General features: G+C 36.8%; 1 protein-coding gene across 2 annotated transcripts in view; it reads right to left on the bottom strand.

Annotated features, from left to right (window-relative positions):
* Window positions 1-21,210, bottom strand: part of GNPTAB (N-acetylglucosamine-1-phosphate transferase subunits alpha and beta) — a 38,681-nt gene that overhangs the window by 2,293 nt on the left and 15,178 nt on the right. For both annotated transcript variants that reach the window (XM_054167657.1, XM_009896379.2), the window contains exons 8-20: window positions 15,738-15,899; window positions 13,851-14,030; window positions 12,725-12,895; window positions 10,973-11,096; window positions 10,029-10,232; window positions 7,933-8,966; window positions 6,727-6,926; window positions 6,248-6,467; window positions 5,159-5,272; window positions 4,874-4,959; window positions 3,194-3,292; window positions 798-965; window positions 162-252 (exon numbers count right to left, since the gene is read on the bottom strand). In XM_054167657.1, the coding sequence (XP_054023632.1) occupies window positions 162-252; window positions 798-965; window positions 3,194-3,292; window positions 4,874-4,959; window positions 5,159-5,272; window positions 6,248-6,467; window positions 6,727-6,926; window positions 7,933-8,966; window positions 10,029-10,232; window positions 10,973-11,096; window positions 12,725-12,895; window positions 13,851-14,030; window positions 15,738-15,899 (2,853 nt within the window). The remainder of the gene's footprint in view (window positions 1-161; window positions 253-797; window positions 966-3,193; window positions 3,293-4,873; window positions 4,960-5,158; window positions 5,273-6,247; window positions 6,468-6,726; window positions 6,927-7,932; window positions 8,967-10,028; window positions 10,233-10,972; window positions 11,097-12,724; window positions 12,896-13,850; window positions 14,031-15,737; window positions 15,900-21,210) is intronic.

The following is a 21,210-nucleotide window of genomic DNA, read 5'->3' as shown; positions in this document are numbered from 1 at the left end:
TTAAAATTGAAGCAACCTAATTATTAGCCATTTAACATCTTTATTCCTTTATGAAAGACAATTCATATTTAGTCTTAAAAAAAAAAAAATTCTATCCTATACGTTCCTGAAGATACAGCAATCTGTTCAGCGTTACACATGAAATAAAATATTCATTTTACCTGTTCGGCAAAAAAGGAGATGACTGTAAATACAATAAGTATTACTAGAACACAATGAGTCCAGAATTTCAGCTTGTCTCTATATGCCCTCCTGTACAAAGAGAGAAGAAAAAAAAAAACCCTCCTTATTATAAATGCAAATATATAGTTTCTTTGAAACAGGCAAAGAAAGTTTTTTCCAGTAACTAGAGGGTGGCTAGGAAGAAAACAGATGCTCTCACTTCATGAATCAAAGCCACACAGAGATTACAAGGGGCAACAGGTACAAGTTGGACTGGGAGAGGTTTTATCTGGAGGTTTTCAAGATTCAACTGGTTGTGGGTGTAAAACATTTTGATAAACATGGATTTCCATCAGCACTTCAGCATGATTTAACCCACCCAGGTAGAAATATGGCTATAAAGAAATCAAAGTAAAGTCGTCTTTTGGAGCTAACAAATCTCATCCTCAAAAAGGAAGCCAACAATATGTCTACCCCTCCAGTACAAATGTCTACAGCTGACTGCAGAAATGGGTTTGGCCCCGGCACTCTCTGCCACTGCCTACAGCAGGACTTGTAGCACTACAATCCATACCTATTCTTGTCAGCAATTTTTCTCACACAGCAATAACTTGAAGAGAAACTGTGTAACATACCATTCTTGGAGTTCATGCATGTGAAGAAAACGATTCCGATATTCTCTTGGCAGTTCAAATTGGGAAGGTATTGGAAACATTGATTCATAAAAATCTCTAAGCACTGCTTTTACTGTCTGAGCATCCTTATGACTGTGATCAATATTGTCATTCAGGCAAACAAATTTTCTAGAAAACAAGAGGTTGCTGTTAGAATATTCCTTTAATAATATAGCAAAGGTATTGGCAAATTGAGAATACAAACAGAATCCTTTTAAACAAAATTGATTCAGTATCCTTTTAAACCCAAATTGATGTATTTGATACTGGCAGTTTCCTTGTTGCTGTATTATTTAGAATTAAAATAAAATCAATTTAAAGTGCACCAAAGCCACACTTCTCTCTCTTTATATAATGCTGCCATCTAATGGGCTCCACTCTGCATCAATCCAGCACCCACCACTGAATACAGACAGCAAGTTAGAAGGCCAGCATTATGATTTGGGTAAGGGTTTGTTATAGGTTAGAACAAATGGATCTCCACTGTAGAAGTTAAACATACTAAAGTCTTAACACTTTACTGTGTATGCTGCACTCTTTCAAGAACATCAACATAAAAACTATAGAGATTGTACAAGAGAAGTTAGTGCTTGTATAAGAAAGACACAACTATCCAAGCTACTGCAAATTACTGAAACTAAAGCAGAAGCTACTGTGCTAGACTGCTATGTACCCTTGGCCACTGTGACCTGGTGCTTGAGAACAAAAATTCTCTTTCCCACACATGGGCAAGGTTATGTGCTTTATTTATACTGTGAGATACAAGACCCTTACATTTTCCCCAGAGGGAGAAATAATATCCCATGACATATGCCTTGTAATTGCTAACCTTTGTAAGTAAGTAGTTGTGGTCAGCTGCATTCTCTATAGTATGGTGTGCTCTTTTCAAAGAAGAGCAAAGTTCAGACTTCCTGCATGAAGCTGGAAATAAGCAGGAGCATGTGAATTGGCCTGCGTAAGGCATTGTTCCTCACAGTCTGTACTGTTTCTAGCACGTTTGGCAACCTTGCTCTAGACAATTATGTGCAGAGGATAAACAGTCATTCAGATTGCTAAATATGACAAGAAAAAAATTATGCCTCTCCTTTTCAAAGATGAGTAGGCTACGCTTATGCTTTCAAGTGACACTATGCAAAACAGCTAGTTGTGGCAATTGTGTCTACACTGTAAGCATTTTGGGAGTTCAACTTGAACTATTCCTAACCTTGTTCTTTGGATTGGAAACTTGGTAGTCCTTGGGAATGCAGTAGCTGCACTACTTCTTGTAGCCTATGCATCCCTGTTTAGCGTCATCTGAAAGAGGTGCTAGTTTACAGACAAGAAGGTTGCTAAGCATAGCAAAGCACAGCAAGTGGTACCAATGAGGCTATTAATCTGTTTTAAATGTAAAGACTGTTTTAATGCATCCAAATTAATGAAAACTGGTATGTCTTTGGATATTCTAGAATTAATGCCCGGACGATTACAGCTCACTTTTCCTTAAGGATGCAAGCCGCACATTTTAGGCAGATCAGTGAACAATACTTTTAATTCACTCTAGAAGAGATATTGAATAGCTGTTTTTAAAGGCTGCACTATTTTATACACAGTGAAATCACAGCAAGGAGAAAGAGACCTCTCCTTTGCTAACAAGGTATGACTACACTTTGCAGGAACAGAGTCCAAGCAATTAAGTCAAACTTACTTCACAAACCAGCCAACAATCTGGGATGTCAAGTTCAAGTCTGACATCAGGAAAAACCATTCAAAACAAGAAGCCAGTAACTTGCAAGCATGAACTTGAAAACTGAAGATAAGAAACTCATGTTATATGAGTTTCCTTGGGCCTAACAACACTTGAAATTACACCTACATTTAAATAAGAGAGTCATAGCAGATACAAAGAAATGGAGAAAGAAGCAGTAGTGATTTGATGAGTCAAGGCACTGCCCACTGCAAACCAGAGAAACTGATTCCTCAACAAACCAACGAACCAACCAACACAAAAACACACCCCAAAACACTGCCCGCCCCCCCCCAAAAAAAAACCAAACACAAAAAAAACCACCAAACCCAAACAAACAAATAACTTCTTGCCACATAGTAACAGAACATGGAAGCATAATAGATAGGCAAAACTGATTTTGTGAAACACCAATTTTATTTTAAAACATCAGATTTTAAAGCAGATCAAAATGCTCTTTCTTTAGAATAAAACTGCCTGCAGCATAAACTGTATGCCCTCTAGAATGGCAAAAAATGAAAGCCTCAAAAATAGCAAAGGTAATCTGTAAGTTTTCAAAGGTTTTAGATATGAACAGCTGAAGCAGAAAATGAAGGCCACCTCAAAACTTCACACAAATCAAGAAACAGGATACCTGGGATTTTTTCGTATGTCATCCAGCTGACCAACCACATGAGAAACATTTGTGCGAATCATTTTGAAGGCAATTTCCTCTTCTCCCATGATTTCAAACCTTATTCATAAATAATTATACATTAATAAAACAACCTAAAGTGAGGTTCAAGAAATACTTTTTATTTCTAATCTGACTGACCAGCCTTCATTAGAGTATGCCATTTGATTTCCATCAGTATGTTTGTAATTACACTTAAGACATACACAAAATTTCTTTCCAGCCCAGAAAAAAAAAATAATCTTAAAAACAAATCAAAGAAGAGTATATAGAACTACAACCTTAAATGCAAATACAACCTCCCTCACCCAATTAATCAGCAACTTGAAAACAAAACCATTATCTCAAATGCAGAATCGTGTCATCTCTGAAGGATACCTTGAGTTTGAAAGAACATTCGACCCCAGTTTACTAGAGGTGCCACTTGTATTTTTCAACTTTATGCTGATGTAAGAAAATCTCTTGCCTAGTCCTTGAAATCTCACCTGAGGATCTGCTCCATTCATGAATGTCACACAATTAATAGCTACAATTATTTAATATGAAAGTTCAATGAAACAATAAAGAAGCATATATCCTAATGACATAAATATATTACTATAGAGCAGTTTAAGTACAGCAAATCCTTGCTCCCGCCTCAACATTTTTCAGTCTCATATGTTGTGTCAGATTTTTCAGTTTTAGTATAAACTCTCCTGGAGACAGAATTATTTATACTATTATAAAGCTATACAGCACAACCCGAGGTACTATGAATTAATGTATGACAACGTTCAAAAACTGCCCTAAGGAGCATCTGTAACCTTCTTTCATTCTACAACTTTATTTGACTTTGTGGCCACTCCTGCATGCTTCAGAGACTCCCTGCCACCCTCCTCTGCCCACCACTACTGATGCAGCAATGCACAGGAGACAAGGCTGTAAGATCCACACCAACAAACAGTCCCACTACCATGTGATTGGTTTGCATATTTCACAGGACAAAGATCTGAGAACCTGATCTCAGGCAGACCTAAGCAAATACAATTGTTTAAACAAACCCATGGTTACCATAACTTTTGTTCTGTCCTTCCAAAAGGAGATGGAAACCCTTTCCTGTTCTTTCCTTTCCTCTCCCTCCCCTCCCCCAATCTGTCACTCCTCCTCCTTGCAGGAAAACCACAAGGTTGTTAGGGGCTAAAATGTTTATTGTGGTTGTTTGGTTTGGGGGTATTTATTTATTCATTTATTAAGCTTCAGCAGAAGAAAAGATGGATCAAATTTACAGTTTCTAGATACCAGACTCTTTCCTTTTGTTTTATGCTACTTATACTGTCCTCACTTAATACATGCACAGTCAATTTACATAGCCATTTAAAGATACTCTTGTCTACTGTTGTACAACATGAATTAGGACTTAGCCCAAGATGACACAAGTAGCAGAGAAATATTTAGTCTACTAAGTAAAACACCCATAAAAAATAATTACAATGAAACATACATAAGTAAGTGTCAGGATGTTTCTTCAGTTACACTGTTAAAATAAACTGAGCTCAGGTCTGTTAACATGCACATACAACTTTGGTCATGTGTGTATCTATAAATTTTCCTAGTGCCTTTACAAAACCTAGCATGGCTTTTCACAGGACTGTAACAACATACCTGTATTTGTTTTTGTCTTTGTACGCCTTGCGGATTCTGTCAGTCACAGGTTTGCAATTGGTCACTAGGTTTTTAGTTACTGGAGGCTGGAAGAAAACATTGTTTAGATTACAGGTTACTGAAAAGTACAGATTCTGTTACAAAGATGAATTTGTAGAGAACTTGTACACCCAGGTGGAATTTCTGTAAATACTTTTCTTCAAGGAATCAAACCAGCTTTTTCAAAAGCAGTAAATACATGCTCAGAAAAGAAACCAGCCACCTTTTAAGACCAATGTTTCTTACCAGATTGGGATCATAATATGCTTCCTGAGTTGGTGGAATGACATGGATCTGAGTTATGTTGGCAGGAAGAGCTTTAGAGCAATTTATTAGCATTTGTTCTAGACCTGTCAAATCCTAAAAGAGAAGGAAGGAAAAAAATGAAACAAATGAAAAAAAAAAAGATAATCCTGTTTTCTCACTGACAGTTCTAAAAATCCAAGGTGCATGTTATGTAAATGATATTCCATGTTACTATTGGGGAAAAAAAGACTTAATATTCAGCAGACCCTTATTTCAGTAAGTACTAAACTCAGTGGGAATCCCCATATGTCTAAAGTAAAGAAAATGCTCAGTGCACAGTTGAATTGACACCAGATAAAGCAGGATTTAATGCCATTTTCATTTATGATTAAAAACACACCTGTCAGGACAGTACAGAATTCCAAAACAAGCAGTGCCATATTAAATCCCAAATCAAACAAACAGAAAAGTGAACTTGAAGGACAGGAAAATAGAACTTTGATTAGAGGTACAGGCTAGGGACAAACTAAATCAGAGAGCTATGCCAGTGACTTTGTGCGCTGTTCAAAGACAGGTTATTTCTTTGCTTTGTGCCAACTGCTCTCTGTAACTCACAAACAGTATAACTTGCTCTCAACTAACTGTCTAAGAGTATGAGTCCAACAAAGACCATGTCTCTGGTAAGAAGTGCAAGTCTTTGTATATGGCCATAGTATTTGCTAGTATGGCTTCTTTGCTACCCATTTTTACAATTCTTTATTTAGATCACACATTTCTAAGGGCAAGAACTATCATTTACTATGAACAAGAACAAGAGCAAGCACAGCAGGATCCCACTCTTCAAAGCGGCTTTTAACAAACCCACACTAACTGCTTTCTTGAACTTGGACACCAGTGCTGCTACAACTCAATTTAGTTGTTGACTCCACAGAAAAAAATTGAAGCAGAACACAATGTTGTAATCTTCAGGTAAAATTAAACATTGTCATATGTTACAGATGCTGTACACAAGTTAAAATACAGATCTGACTCCTTTTAACGGTTTTGGGCTTTAAGACTGAAGTTACTCTGAAAGTAAGGAAAGAGTACCTGCAAACTTAAAGGTAGTTCATGGATTCTCGTAGCCAAGGTGCGAATCTCTCGGTCAGACAAAATGCCCGACTGGTCCGTGTCAACCTCATCAAAGATCTGAGAAACGTTCAGTGGTTGGACTGCACTCATAAGATAGTAGAAATATGAAAAAGCAAACTGCATATCTTCTGAGTGCCGCACTTTGTGAAACGACGTCTTGTCAAACTCCTCAGGAAACCTATGTAAGAATGTAAACTTACTTAGTACTCTGGTTTCTTCAAGTAGAATGTTCTTTACATAAAAACACCTAGAGTTTTAAAAGGTCCTCACAAGTCTCTTTATTTTACCACAACCTTCATGTTGTAATAAATTCCTTATTTCCTTATTCAAAACACAATTTTATTGAAACATTATGTTGGAAATAGCTATAGCAAAGCATCAACAGAAAAATAGCATTATCTATCATTTCACATTACTCCAAACAAAGTCCTACTCACATATCCTGTAGTTCTTGCATAACAGTGCGGTCAATCATGTGAGGCATGTGCGCAGGGACTTTTCGAGACGTAAACCCAAATTTGCTGTTTAAAAGCTTATTTACATATCGAAGGGAATCAGCAAATGTATCTTTCAGCTGCCTTCCAAAATGTTTACCATCAGTCAAGTATGACATTTCTTTGAGCAATGACTCTTCTTCCTAAGCAGCAGGACAGTTGAAAAATCAAGATTACATTATTGAAAAAGACTGAAAACATTAAACCATTAAACACAGGGGGGGTGGAACACCAAAAAAATCACATTTCAGCCAGGTGCCAACTCCTTCTATTATTTGAAAATGGAAGAAGTTTTTAATAGTCTTTGTATTCCTTATTTTCCTTTTGAAAAAGAAGAAAGTTAACTCTTTCCTTAGAACATTCCTATTTTGAGAATAACTAGTCCATAAAAAACTTAGTATTTGTGCTCTGATAGCTGACACAAAAGTCCCTGCTAGCTGTCAAGATTTATTCATGTCTTCTTTTTTATTATTTTTTTTGCTCATTATTCATCCATATTTGATAAATTGAAATCCTATGAATAAAAAGATTCCTCAGGCAAAATCCAATCTCAGATGAATAGAAAGATGTAGTCTTGCTATTTGGAGTAGTGCAAGCAAGCAGTTGCTATCGACTGTAGCACATCTTCTCTTCTAGAGGTTTTCAAAACTGCCAAAATGCTTTGACTGAAAGCAGAGAAAGCTTCCTACATGTTTTCTTGATGTGGTCTAGATATTCAACTTTGTTGGCAGACTTTTAATGTAACTTTTGGAACCCTAGTATTTACCATCATACAGAGTTTTTACATTTTTTAAAAATAAACTGGATCCATTACTTGCACAAATGCAATCAAAACAAAATCTAAGCTGTTGTAGTGCTATGTCTGTCTGAGTAATAGTACTGTGCCAGCATACAATGAATAAACAGTAAATCTGACTATAAAAAAGAAAAAAGGCAATGGAATGGGAACAGAAATAGCTGAGACCCAGATCATAAGAAAATTAGATTTTATGAGAAAAGTCAAAAGGAGTTTAAAAAAAATAAATCTCAGTATTTGCCTCAAAAGCAAGGTACATGCCCAATTTATAGATCACCTCAGCAATACTGTACTAAATGCAGAAAGATGCAATTGTTCCAATAAGCAGTTCCAATAAGCGTTAAGATACTCACATCAAGAAGGTCCTGGAAATACTTCTTTCTCTCCCATGGCAAAAAACCTTGGTAGCTTCCAGCATAAGACTGTAATTTTCTCCCCACTAATGCCTCCCTTATGTTAGTATCCACCGGCACATGGCCTTTTCCTCCTTCCATTCCCTGTGCATCTTCTCCAGCATCTAAATTCCGAGTTTGCTTCGATTTCTGGGTTTCCCTTAACATGAGTGCATTCAATACTTTATTTGTGTTCAGTGTCACAACAGTCCCCTTTGTTCCTGTAAGCTTTGAAGGAACCTCTTCATTTGCTTTTATTGATTTTATCTTGCCATTGTTTGCATCCTTATAAGAATTCTGCCAGCTGGTATAGTTCTTCTGAGCATCCAAATCATTATGCATGCCCTTCTTGTCCAGACCTACAATACCCCTTGCTGTAGTTAAGAGCTGGAAAGGTCTCAGGAGAGTAGCCTTGGATAGGTTAAATCCTTTCTGAGTGATATCACCATTTAAGAGTTTTAAGTCCAGGCTCCGCAGTGCTAGCTGAACATCTTCAGGAAGGAGAGACACATTTACTGATGGTATTATCACCTCTTCATGTAGATTCTCTTTTGTGCCATTTCGACGTTCCCTGACTCTTGGAAAACGTTTTTCTTCAGGAATATCTTCAAATATCAGTTCAGCTTCTGGTACCAAAGTTACAGTTTTAACATCAGAGTTGGATTTTTGCACGGAAGTTGCATTCAGTTTTGGTTCCTCTCTAGTATCAACTTCAACAGCTAACTGCATTTTCAATTCTTCATCATTTTTGTTCAGAAAGGTAAGGTTGAAATAGATCACAGTTGCATTCATGCCACTATGCAATATGAGGTGAATAGTCTTCCATTTGTTAGCAATTGAAGCATGACGGATAATTGGATTATCACTGTATGAACCCTCAGTTCCTTTCTTGGCTATTTCACTGAAACTGAAGTAGGGCAGACATTCACCTTTGGGAATAACATAGTAGGTCTGATTAAGTTGAAGCGTCACCTTGTACATCTCCTCAAAATGATCTAGGGAGGGAAAAAAGAGGAAACAAAACAAATTTCTATCAATTTGCAGTGTGACAATTACCTTTCAGTCTTTTTAAAATGTGGTGAGCCCAGCTAGATTCACTGCACTACGAGGGAGACAGCTTTGTGAAAGAGTATTTACTGTAGCTTTGTTTCTTGCTCAACTATCTTTAATAATGAATGACCAGGACATACTCAGATCTATAAAGTTGCCAGACATTCCAGTGGTAATTCCAGAAGTCTGTATAATTTATTACTTTCAGTCTCTAACTGCAGCATATCTTGTTATCACATCACTTAAAATTATGTATCTGTCATAACTAACACGTCCACACTACATTTTTTGCCACATTTTATTAGACTAATGTTACACTGGCTGGATTTCTCTGCTACGCTGTATCTTGATTTCAGATGCCTAAACTCGGATTGGTTGAATCCAACTTCTCCCTCCTACAGCAGGAAAGAGATTACCTGTCAACTGTCACATAAATAAAACCTCGCTGCCAGCAACAGAACTGTCAAGGTTGAGAAGCAGGGGATCATCTTCTCTTCCTAACAGGCCAAATTCTTCTATTTCTTTTCCTGTGCCCATACCACATAGCACTCTCAACCACTTCATTCACTCCTGCTAGTCTTTCCTATCAAAAACTTTCAACAACTTCACAGATGACTGAAAGCAGCTAGGCCTGAGCTTGTGCTGGCAATCATCAAGTCAGCTGTCCTTATTTAGGTGAAGACTGTCTGCATAGCTGAAATGTAATTTCTCCATGTAAACTGTAAGCCTCTTGGGGAAAGGACTTTAGTGCCTGCTGCTCCATAAGGTATCAAGCACCCCACCCATGCTTGGTCAACAGTAATTTTATTAAAGTAATACATAATAGTGATTCAGGTTTGAATTAGTGAATATAAGAAGCATCTGACATCACTTCAACTGCATACAGCATTTCTCCATGACTCTGTACAGGGCATCTTAGTCTGGTCTGAGGGTAATGATGAACCCAAAAGGTCAGGTAATTCAAAAGAATCCTTACAGAAACTTTATAACCAATGTATTTTACATACCCTGGCCACAGTCACCAGCATCAAATCCACAGGATAGAACATTGCAGGCCTGATCACAGAATTTGTCGGCTAGCCAGGAATTAGCACAGCCTTGGTTACAGTAAGAAACACCACTTATTCCTGCACCAAACTGCCATGGTGGCCCATTCCCGATACCTCCAACTGCACCTCCACCAGCAACATAGCGACTACCCCCACTATTACCTACAGGGAGAGAAAACAAAACCAGTCATTTAAAATCCTTGTTTCTGATGAAAGGTGCATGGTAAGCCACCGCGTTAATGCTAGACTATAGACTCAGTCTTATTTATCATCTGTGAAATTGAAGTGGGACAAATGCTAACTAGACCTCTGTGAGTTAGTGTACAATATATACTGTCCACACAACCTCAATGCAGAAGTTCAGGAACCAACTTAACATTGCAATAAACCCGCCAATATATTCTGTCTTAATTACAAAAAGGCAAGCAGAAAACTTATTTACTTATGCTTGCAGTCTTGACTGTTTTACAGACTCCTAGAGTGGTATGACTCCCTAAATTCAGTTCATTTTCCTACAATGCAGTCATAAAAATTCCATCTAGAAACTAATGGTGCAGCTTCACAGTCTATTTATTATTTGGATTGTAAGTACAATAATACATTAATTTTATGTGTGTGTGTGTATATATCATACAATATTATGCAATAATAATATGAATTTCAAAACCGTTCCTTTCAGCTAGTCAGATTTGGTATCCAAAGGAAGATTTTCCTATGCCCTACTATTTGCTGTCATTTTCCATAGAAATTTGTAGTTTGCAAGAAATATAGTTTTCCATTCGCTAAGCTTTTTTTTTTAATTATTATTAATAAAGAGGCAAATTTTGTAGCTATATAAGGACAAATTACAGAATTACTCCTGTAAGGAAAAACAGTTCACTTTTTCTAAATTGCTGTCTTACCAATGCAATCACCTCCATCCCAATCACATGCCGAGTTATTACAGGCTTTATCACAGTACCCATCTTTAATCCATGAGCCAGGACATCCCTCAGCACAGTTTGGCACAGGCCAAGTCAAGTAAACCTGGAACAATGTTACAGTCTGAGACAAGGGCTGGCAAACAGAAGTCATCTGAGCTTGTTTCTTGGAACAGAGACTTAAAATAACGTCTTAAATATTTACACAGCTCTACAAAGAGTATTTAAACCCTTCACATATTATCGCTTTCAAACAGAAGAAAAAAATTCCCAAGGCCATGCAGCAAGTCAGCAATATCCAGAAATAGAAAGTGGGACTCCCCAAATCTACTTCTGCAAATCGCTTTCTAATGAGAATATTCTAACTTTTATCAGGTAATAGAAAAGTAAACTCTGAAATAGCTCTGCCATTTGCAAGTTCACCTGACTCAAAATGTTTCTTCATTACTAACCAGTCATGAGATAAACGGGTCACGGGGAGCATAATCCCTAAAACATCTGATCCTCTATGACTTAAATAATTCTAAGGATTGCTAAGATAAAAGTGTGGGGGTGTGGATATTTTCAACTGGAGAGGCATTAAGAACAACAGACGTTTTCCTCTAGGCCTTGTTTTTTTTAAGATTTTAGCAGCACATTTCATACTGAAACACTTGCTGATCAGTTTATTGCTAACAGTATCACACCTAAGCTGACTTCACCATCATAACTGGGCAAAATAACTGAAGAACAATAGAAACACACTTACAATACTATTTTCCAATTATATGCCTACATCCCTGAAGATTTTAAACAACTACAAGCCTCCTAACAGTCTCCAGCACTGAAATAATAATTTTAGGGTATCTTTAACTTTGTACAACTGTGGCCTGTGTGTGCACAAGCATGCACAGCTCTCTGCATGCTATGTTCGGTTCGGTGGTGTCTCACGTTTTCTGTACTTACTGCTTTAACACAAGTAAGTATACGTAAGCATTGTTTGGGGTTTTTTTTGTTACTCCTGTAGATCAAGCTCATGGATGAAAAATGCTGGCAACCAACATTTTTATGCACGACTACTGCTAACATTTCCTCAGCCTGCTTTCCTTGCTTAACTCTAGTTGTTTAGTATGTCAAACATCCAACAATGTGTCTTGTAATAAATCCTTACATATACGCTTATACGTAGATTGGGCAAAGGTATTATGCACGTCCAGAACAGAGATAATTAATGGTATATTTAAATATTAGATCAGTTTGAATGTCATCTGACCTCAGTGTTGCCATGAAAGAATTGACTTGATTTTTCAACTATTTCCCACAAAACAATTTGATTTTACAGAAGGGGGGGAAGAATGACAGCTCTCAGACATCACATCACTCTTAACCGTGTTCCAGCAGAAAGTGGGAGAATTAGAGAATGATACTGAAAATAAAGCATGAAGCCTGACAGAAGAACCATAACAGGGCCAGAAATCTGTGAGTGAGTATCACAAAAAGTGGTGCTGCAACCCAAACATCATGATAGCACAGAGACAAAAAAAACCACAGCCCCCTCTCTACCCTGGACATTTGCTAACAATTGTCTAGTTATGAATAATGAACCTTCAGAAGTAAAAAAAGAATTAAGGAGTGAAGGGAAATCACCTTATATTTGCTCTCCTTTTCAAAGTAGTAGTTCCTTGATTTTTATTATATTAGCATAGAAAAGTTTTACATCTACTTCTGTTAGAAAACTCTTACATAATGACTTACCTTTTGACCTTTAGAGTGACTGTAAAAATCATCAGGCCAAACATCCTTCCCAAACATAACATCATCATTGAGATAGATAAACTTCTGAGAGAGGCCACTGATACGATGAATGTGACTTTCGATAGCTGGTGAACTGAAGGTAGGTAAGTGACTCACGTTCTGAAATATTTCCTAAAACAAAAAAGCCCCCAAATCAATTTCAGAAGGTAAAAATAAATAAAAGACCCCAAACCATAAAAAGGTCAGATATATTTGATGCTTATCTACTGAACAACTAAAAAAAGTGTTATCAAGAACACAGAGAGATAGGAAAGACAAAGTGAAAATATTTCAGCAAAAAAACAAAAGCTTCGCTATCTCATTTCCCACATACAAAACCAGTTTCAACTCTGCTGCTTAACTAAAAGAAAAATGCACCTGGTTCAATGCAAAGACACAAACTCCTCTTCTGCAAGATCAGGCCCAGTGTACACGTACTTATACTTCTCATGCCGTACTGGCTGCACAAAATTTCAAGCAAGCTGAACCTGTTCCAGCATTCAAAAAGTCAGGATTCTTCCATCTCTTTCAAGTAATGTCACAAATACACAGCAAAAAAAGTTGAATCTTGCTTCCACTTCGAGTTGCTCAGGACTCCTATGGCATGTCCAGATACCAAAATACAGTATTTTTGTTTCACTTATTCAGGAAGTTTAAAGGATTCTTTTCTCTTTTCAAATAAGACTTCTGGATTTTTGCAGCCATCTTAGTTCCAGTAATTGTAATCCATTCTATCTCAACAAAAACTTCTTAGGTTATTACTGATTCTGAAAGTTTATTTATGAATTCAGATTAAGTTTTCTTCTCCCCAGGTTTTTTTTTCATAAGTAGACTTTAAAAGGACATTAGATGTGTATATGTTACCTGAATCCTCAATATTTGGACATATATATATATCTATCTATATCTGAAATAAATCTATCTACTTAGCCAAAGACATAATAGGATTTAATATGGGGAAGAAGCGGTCACATCCACCTTCCAAATCAATGCAGCCTTTAGCAGAAGGGGGAATAACTCCATTTCAAAACAGACAGTGGCATTTTAATGCTGGCATTTTTGTGTGATTGACATTTTTGGGTTTTACCTGATGTGTCACTATGGTTATCCGAGGATTATCCAGGTTAAGCCAAGAAGGGATCTGCCCATTAGTGACAATGAAAATATGTCGCACCCAAGGGGCATGTCTCTCTATTGATCGTAATGAGTATCTCAGCTCCTCATTATCTTCAAAACGGCTGGCAGAAATATCTTCATCCTGTTTAGACTATAAAAAAGATAAAAGCTTTTCTTAGTTTTTAAATAAAACATTCAAGTTCTGATCCAGCTAAGTGTGCTTTAGTCAGATTTAAACACCCAAAGAGAAAAATACATTGATCAAGTACAATTATTCTTCTAAAGGATCATATTCTTCTGCATTATCAAGGTGAAGAATACAATCTTCAATCATCAGTGTCTGACTGCCTAGTATCATTAGGTTGCATGCTGGCCACACTGCAAAGTGAGTGTCTTGTCTGATCCCAGCTCTTGAAGAAAGAATCCTGAAAAAAAACCTTGTCCTCCTGTTTTTCTGTATTATTAGTTTGTTATTTCTTGATCTTGACTGAAAGTCAAGTTGCATTTCAAGTTACAACACCTTTCAGAAATCCAGTTTAAAGAGGCTGGGGCCTTCCAAGTACACTGCATCATAAGTCTGATATAAATGTCACCTAATACAGATAAACTGGAAGTATCCCAAGGTAGCAGCTCTTCAATTATCCCCTGCTCTCTTATTTTTGACAATTTAAGGAGGAGAAAATTAACAAAACTTAGCCTAATGTTCACTATCAAATAGCTGCATGCTTCTCACATGCTTTTGTTAAAAAGAAAATGTTTTAATTAGAAACTCATCAGGTAATAAAATTGGGTTCTATGACACTGTAACACATGTTCCTTTTCTGATTTTTGAGGATTCAATGACCCCTTCTAAAAACAATTAAAGATACCTAAAAGGAACATTTCTACAAGTATGCCCAACTGAAGAAAAAAAAAAAAAAAAAAAGAAAAATTTGAACATTTAACAATTATCATTTTGCATTTTGACTGCAGATTCTATACACTGTAAATAAGGCTTCTTACTTAATATGTTTACACATTCTTCAAACCAAACTAACTGAACACATTTCAGCAACACCAGCATTCATTGGCTAGGTATCCATTTACAAAACAATGCAAAATCTCAACACACACATATATATATAAAATTAAGAGTTCAGGACTGGTATTAACAAAGAAAAGCTCCCCAAAAGCAAGGCTCACAGGACACAAAGGAAGACTGCAAACTTTACTGGAGTGGGCACAATTACTTTATTCATGCCACTTGGCATTTATTGTAATATTAAAGTCCAGCAGGAGGAAAAATTCCAAAGTTTTAGAAGATCTTATGTTGAAACAGACACTGTTATACTTTATTTTCTCTTGCTAAATGGAACATCTTTGCTTCTATCAAAAGTATTTCAAGTAAAACTTTCCTTACAAACATCTGCATTTCAGGTCTCCTAAATTTTTGTGAGAGAAATAATTAGCATTTGCTCAGTCCTTAAGAAATGTATCAGGAAGGAGATAATGCTGTTTGTTAGTAAAGCTCTCTGTCTTCCCCACAAAAGAATCTTGCTTATCTGCCAGACGGTATCTGCTAAGCCTTTCAAGCCTTGACTGCACGCAAATTTATCAGAACATACAAAGAGGACAAAATGTTTAACTTGGAGAAAAAGAGAATTTCAATTTAACATCACACTCTTTGATGGTTCTTCCTCAATTTCAGAATTTGACAATGTTCTTGCTATGTTTTCTGAAAACACAATAAATACTGGATTTTTTTGACACTTCCAAGCTTCTGGAAGAAACTGCACATTCCTTATCATTGCTGAGTTAGCCTCTATTTGGCAGTTTTTAAATGCTGCGACCTTTACATTCTTCAACAAAATTTACCTACCTGAGTGACAGAGCTTAGGTCCCATAGTAAATAGGCAGGATTAAGCATCAGTTCTTTTCCATCTATAGTCATGTTCTTCTTTGCTTGCTTGCTCAGTTCCTGGAAGCCCTTAGGATTATTCAGTTGCAGGAGAGCAACACTGGCTTCTGAATAGAGCTGCAACTATACAAATAGAGAAAATTTCTGGCATGCACCCACAGCAGCACTCTTCCTTTGCCAATTCCACATTTTGTCAGGTTTTTCTTACTAGAATTACTAATAAGAACAACTGGTAAACATTGTTTTAAAATTTCTTAAGAGCACAAAAACCAGTAGTAAAACAGGAAATGAAAAACCATTTCAAGATACAGAACATTTACAGATCCTTAATTTTCCCCTTCCAAAGAAAATTTCTCTGTATGCCATTACCCAGCAATAGTAAAGGCACCTATGTTATATTTTTGGAGTAAACAGTAAGTCCCCATCCATTCTGCCACAGTCCCAACAACAAATTCTGAATTTTATTACATCTTTATTATATGACTGGAAGAATTACACTTTTTTTTTTCATCCTAATCAAGCAATGCTGCTCTTAGAAAATTAAGGCCACCAATTCATTGCTGCCGTCAGAAGCATGAAATTTTCAGAATGGTTTACAGATCAACCTACAGCTCAGAAATCTGAGATACAAAGGGCTCCAGAACTAATCCATGTAGGTCTCCAAGTCCTTAATGACAGTTGCCAATATGCTGTTAATGTCATTTCTTAGTTGGGGACTGTTTGATCTGTTTGCTGTTTTATCTTTTGCCACTAGTAAGTCTGTGCATCAGATTTCATAATGCACAGGCTACGAAGGGTCTTGCACTACATGCTCTAACAGCTAATATAGTTTACAAATTGCAGGGCATCAATACAATTCACTAGAAATAGAGCATAACCCCCCAAAAAAACCGTGTTTACTGTATAAAGCAGCATGAGCAGACACAAGCTAAAAGCAGAGCTATGCTTTGATTCTCAAAGTGCACGCTTTCAACAGTCAGATTGACCATAAATGCAGTTAATGGTTAAGAATATTTTTCAGACACTACACTTAATATTTGTTCCTTCATGCAACATGAGACAAATAAGCACAGCTACCAGATTTTCAGTTGTATAAGATCTGTAAATGCAATTCATAAGTTAAGACAATTTGAATACTGTCATGTTCAAAAGCAGCAAAGCTTTATTTTTTAACAGCCTTTTTTTCCCCTTTGTTTTTCATTAAATCTGACCCTTTCTGCTCATTTTAAAACACCACTTGTCCCAGAATTAGCACCCCTTCCCTTAAGCAAGACCAGCTGTCCCACTTGTGACATTTTAAAGCTGTTGATGCTTTGACTCATATGCTATTTGAGATCTTTCAGTCTGACTTATGAGGCTTGCCATTAGAAAAATCTGATAAATCTCAGCCCTTCCAGGGAATCATCTGAACCTACGGGTGGAAAGGATGGCTTCAGTAGCTAAATGGCTGAGGTATAGTTACGGACTGCAGCTAGCAACCTCCAAAAATATCAGTATCAAAATGCTACAGATTGCAAAGCTGCCATCAGTGGGTATGTACTTTATTTAGCAATACAACAGTGTCACACGGCCGCCTAGAATCTCTCTTTTAAAATACACATATAACACACCAAAAATATTACCATTCTAGAGCACTGAAAGCATTTAAGAACATTCAGTTTCCCTTTGTTTCCACCAAAGTCAGCAAAATAGATAACAGTACCACAGATTCTTAACTAGATTTATTACAAACATTTCCCTAACACACTAACACACCATATATGTTCCAGGTTTTTAAATATCCAAGTCCAAACACAAACAAGTAGTGGAAAAATGTGCTTCAATGCTCAGCACCATCATTAACATGACTAAACAGATTATTTTAGAGCGTTCATAATCATGGTAGATATCAGTGAAGTTACCTGATGACATAACTAACTAGATTCTAATAAATTGTGAGTATAATTCTTTCAGTCACATGTATTTTGTTGCTGGTATGTTCAAGATAGAATTCTCCCTGGCACATTTTCTGGTGTCTCCCAGGTATTACCATCCTATGCATACAACCGCCCATTCCCTTGAAATGTCTTCTAGAGATCATCTTCATCCTGACAAAACAGGCCAGCAGATACAGAAGTAGAGCAGAAAATCAAAGCTGGTAGATGCATAGAATCATGTGATCAGGTGAGCCTCAGCCTTCTAACACAAGACAGCTGAAAAGGTGTCACATGGGCACCCAGACAATTGCCTGTGCACATTTATGTTATGCACTTGAAAATGAGACAAAGAAACTGCATTCCTCCCACCAGCAAACTTTAAATGCAGGTTGTCCTTTGGACTCAACATGTTTGGCAATGCTTAGACTATAGACTAGACTATAGACTATACATACTAGACTATAAAGGCAGGCTGGATGAGCCTGGAGTCACCATCCATGGAGGTGTTCAAGAGGGGATTGGACGTGGCACCTGGTGCCATGGTTTAGTCATGAGGTCTGTGGTGACACGTTGGACTTGATGATCTTTGAGGTCTCTTCCAACCTTGGGGATTCTGTGATACAGGTTCCTATGCGGATTTTCTTCCATTAGGAAGATAAGGTCATTAAATAACACATTACAGCCCATAGTTTACAACATAACTTATCCATATATGTGTATCTATGTGGCTCTCATAGATTAAAGAGGGAAAAATATTTTGTAAAGAAAGGAGCTCTACAAGCCCTCAGTTTCCCCTGGAGCAACCAGGATATTAAATCTTGAGGGAAAGTCACCATTCTCCAAAAATTTTCATTGCTGTGTACTATTTCAGTGAAAAAGAGTCAGCATGATAGCCTCAAAAAACCAAAATCAAACCAATCAAATGCCCTTGCCCCTTCAGTTCTTCCCTTGTCAGTCTTTACATCACTACCTAGCTTCTAAGTCAAAAGCATCTCTTTTAGAATGGTTTTCTTCAGAAATGCAGATAAGAAGGGAAGAGAGAAGTGGAAAAGAAATATTTAAAATGTAAGGGGCATAGCAGCACGCAGCTGCACAAGCAGAGCAACACTTCCATCTAGTGGCTTACTAATGCGTTATTAAGAAAGCCTGTAAAAAGGAGTCAAATGTCATTTTTCAGCCACACCTATCATAACACATACAACTTAAAACTGATCAACTGACACACTACTGCTTATCCCCCGCATTGAAATAGACTTCCAAATCATTCATTACATTACAGTGCAGGCTGCAAGTACAAAATTCAGAGCAGACCATAACACAGATAATTTAACTTGGAAATGGATTAATTATACATTAAATATTCACAATTTAACCCCCTCTAGCTTATCTCAGCTGCTTTCTTCAAAGATTTTTAGACTTTTAGAAAAAGAAATACCTGGATTCAGAAGTGATTTCAATGAAACAAAATGAAGCAACTCAAAGCAGCACAACATTGAACACAAACATGCTAACAGCTACACTCCTCCATTTTTTCACCTTTCTTCCCTTCTAATAGCAGCATCATTGAAATTCTTTATTATTATTCCTTTGCTTCCACACTGCACTAAGAAACAGCCATGTAGAGCATGCAGAAACCCGTTAAGCATCAGGAGGCTGCTATGGAACACACATCTAGCCTAAATTCAGGTGTACCTTTCCTCCTCTCCACTGTGAAAACTCACACCACTTCACAGACTTCAGTGATTAATAGCAGATGAATTGCTGCAAATCTACCAAAACTACCCACCTAAAATATCCACTGAATGAAGAACTGATTCTAAGCTAGTAAAGACTTGTACAGAAGCAACCTTATCCACACATTGCATATCAAAATTTTTATTCTTGCAAATAAAACATTTCTTACATTTTATATATATATATATATATATATATATATATATATATATATATATATTACACTGCAGATATAACTCAACTTGCTGCTACCAAGAACAGAGAACTGGTCAGAGAACAATCTGGTGCTATGACCACAGAGGGTACAGCAATCCCAATTTAACTTGTAAAGTTTCCACCACCAGGAAAAGAAACAGACAGCAATTCCCAGTGGTTAGAGAAACTGCAGAATGCTGTAGATACCTAAGAAAAATTGTTTGCTCATAGATATGTCTAATCATGTTGTAGAGGAGGAGTTATCTTAGGCACAGATCATGAGCAGATCACAGTTTTAATATTTACACAAGGGTAAGAACACACCAAGGAAAACAGAACCAGCACAAACAGAAAGATTTGTGATTAACTGGGTAACATACGACTGATGACAAGAAGAAAAACACGGCCAAACCAGGGTAAGGAAAAATCAAGTAGAACTGAACCACAGAACTAATCCATCTGTCATGTTTTCTGTAGGACTAATTCTTCTAAGAAAGCCTACTGGAATGGAAAAAAGATCATAGAATCTTAATTGTTTCTGAAAATTATCATCTAATAAAATTTAAAATAAATAATTGAATTACTGCAATGAAAAAACCCTCAGGGTTCAGGCAGAAGAGCTCCAAGAGTAAAAAAAAAAAATTTCACAAGATAATTAAAAAACCCAGCAGATGGCTCAAAAGTAATTAGGAGAAATATAGGTATTTCTTTCTTCCAAGGTGTCTGTGACAGATGGAAGATCTCTATTTTAGCACAGGAGACATGAGTCTGTCTAAAAATAAGGTCTGTGCTCGACCCATTTACAGCAGAATTCCTGGAGGGAACTACGAAATTCACAGTGCAGAAAGCAAAAATCCAGGAGTATTAATGACAAAAATCATCAACCCTGACCTGAACAGTAGATAATGCAATTAGAGAAATAACCACAACTAGTAAAGAAAGTGCCTGGAAAACAAGGGGGAAAAAACCAACACAAAACCACAACCACACAAAACGACAATAGATATTCTTATACCAAAAGAAGTATAGGGTACTATAATAAAATAATTCATTAAAAACAACAGTGTTTTGGAAAAAAGAGCATAAAGCAACATTCTCTTAGAGACTAAGGGACAGAGAATGAAATTCCAAATGTTATTTGAGTGGGCAACATTCCTCAGAACTATGTTACCATGAAAGGCTTTTATCTATGATGTTCAACCAGAGAACAAATATTGCCCAGGATGCTTCTCCACCTTCTCCAGAGGTGGAAGCAAACAGATTTCTTTCCACTAAATAACCTTTGAATTGGTAGACAATATTATTTCAGATAACAATTTGTTAATTAATGAGAATGTTTTCCAGGAGCAGATCTTCTGCAACAATCTTAAGTCAAGAAGCCATAAGCTAATTGATTTTAAATTTAACGAGGAAAAAAAAAGGAACAAGTTTCTTAAATGCTACAGGGCAAGTTTAACAGATTAAAAGAGCTGGTAGTTAAGTCACAGGTGTTCTGAGCTCTTCAGCTCCATTAACTCAAATGTGTTTAAATTATTAGGAATCTGTAACTTAAACTGCAGTGAGGAAGTAGAAAGCTTCAAACTCAAATG

The sequence above is a fragment of the Dryobates pubescens genome, chromosome 15 (assembly GCF_014839835.1).
Source record: "Dryobates pubescens isolate bDryPub1 chromosome 15, bDryPub1.pri, whole genome shotgun sequence".
Lineage (NCBI taxonomy): Eukaryota > Metazoa > Chordata > Aves > Piciformes > Picidae > Dryobates > Dryobates pubescens.
The sequence above is the reverse complement of the archived record's forward strand: the minus strand, read 5'-3'. Positions and strand labels throughout refer to the sequence as shown.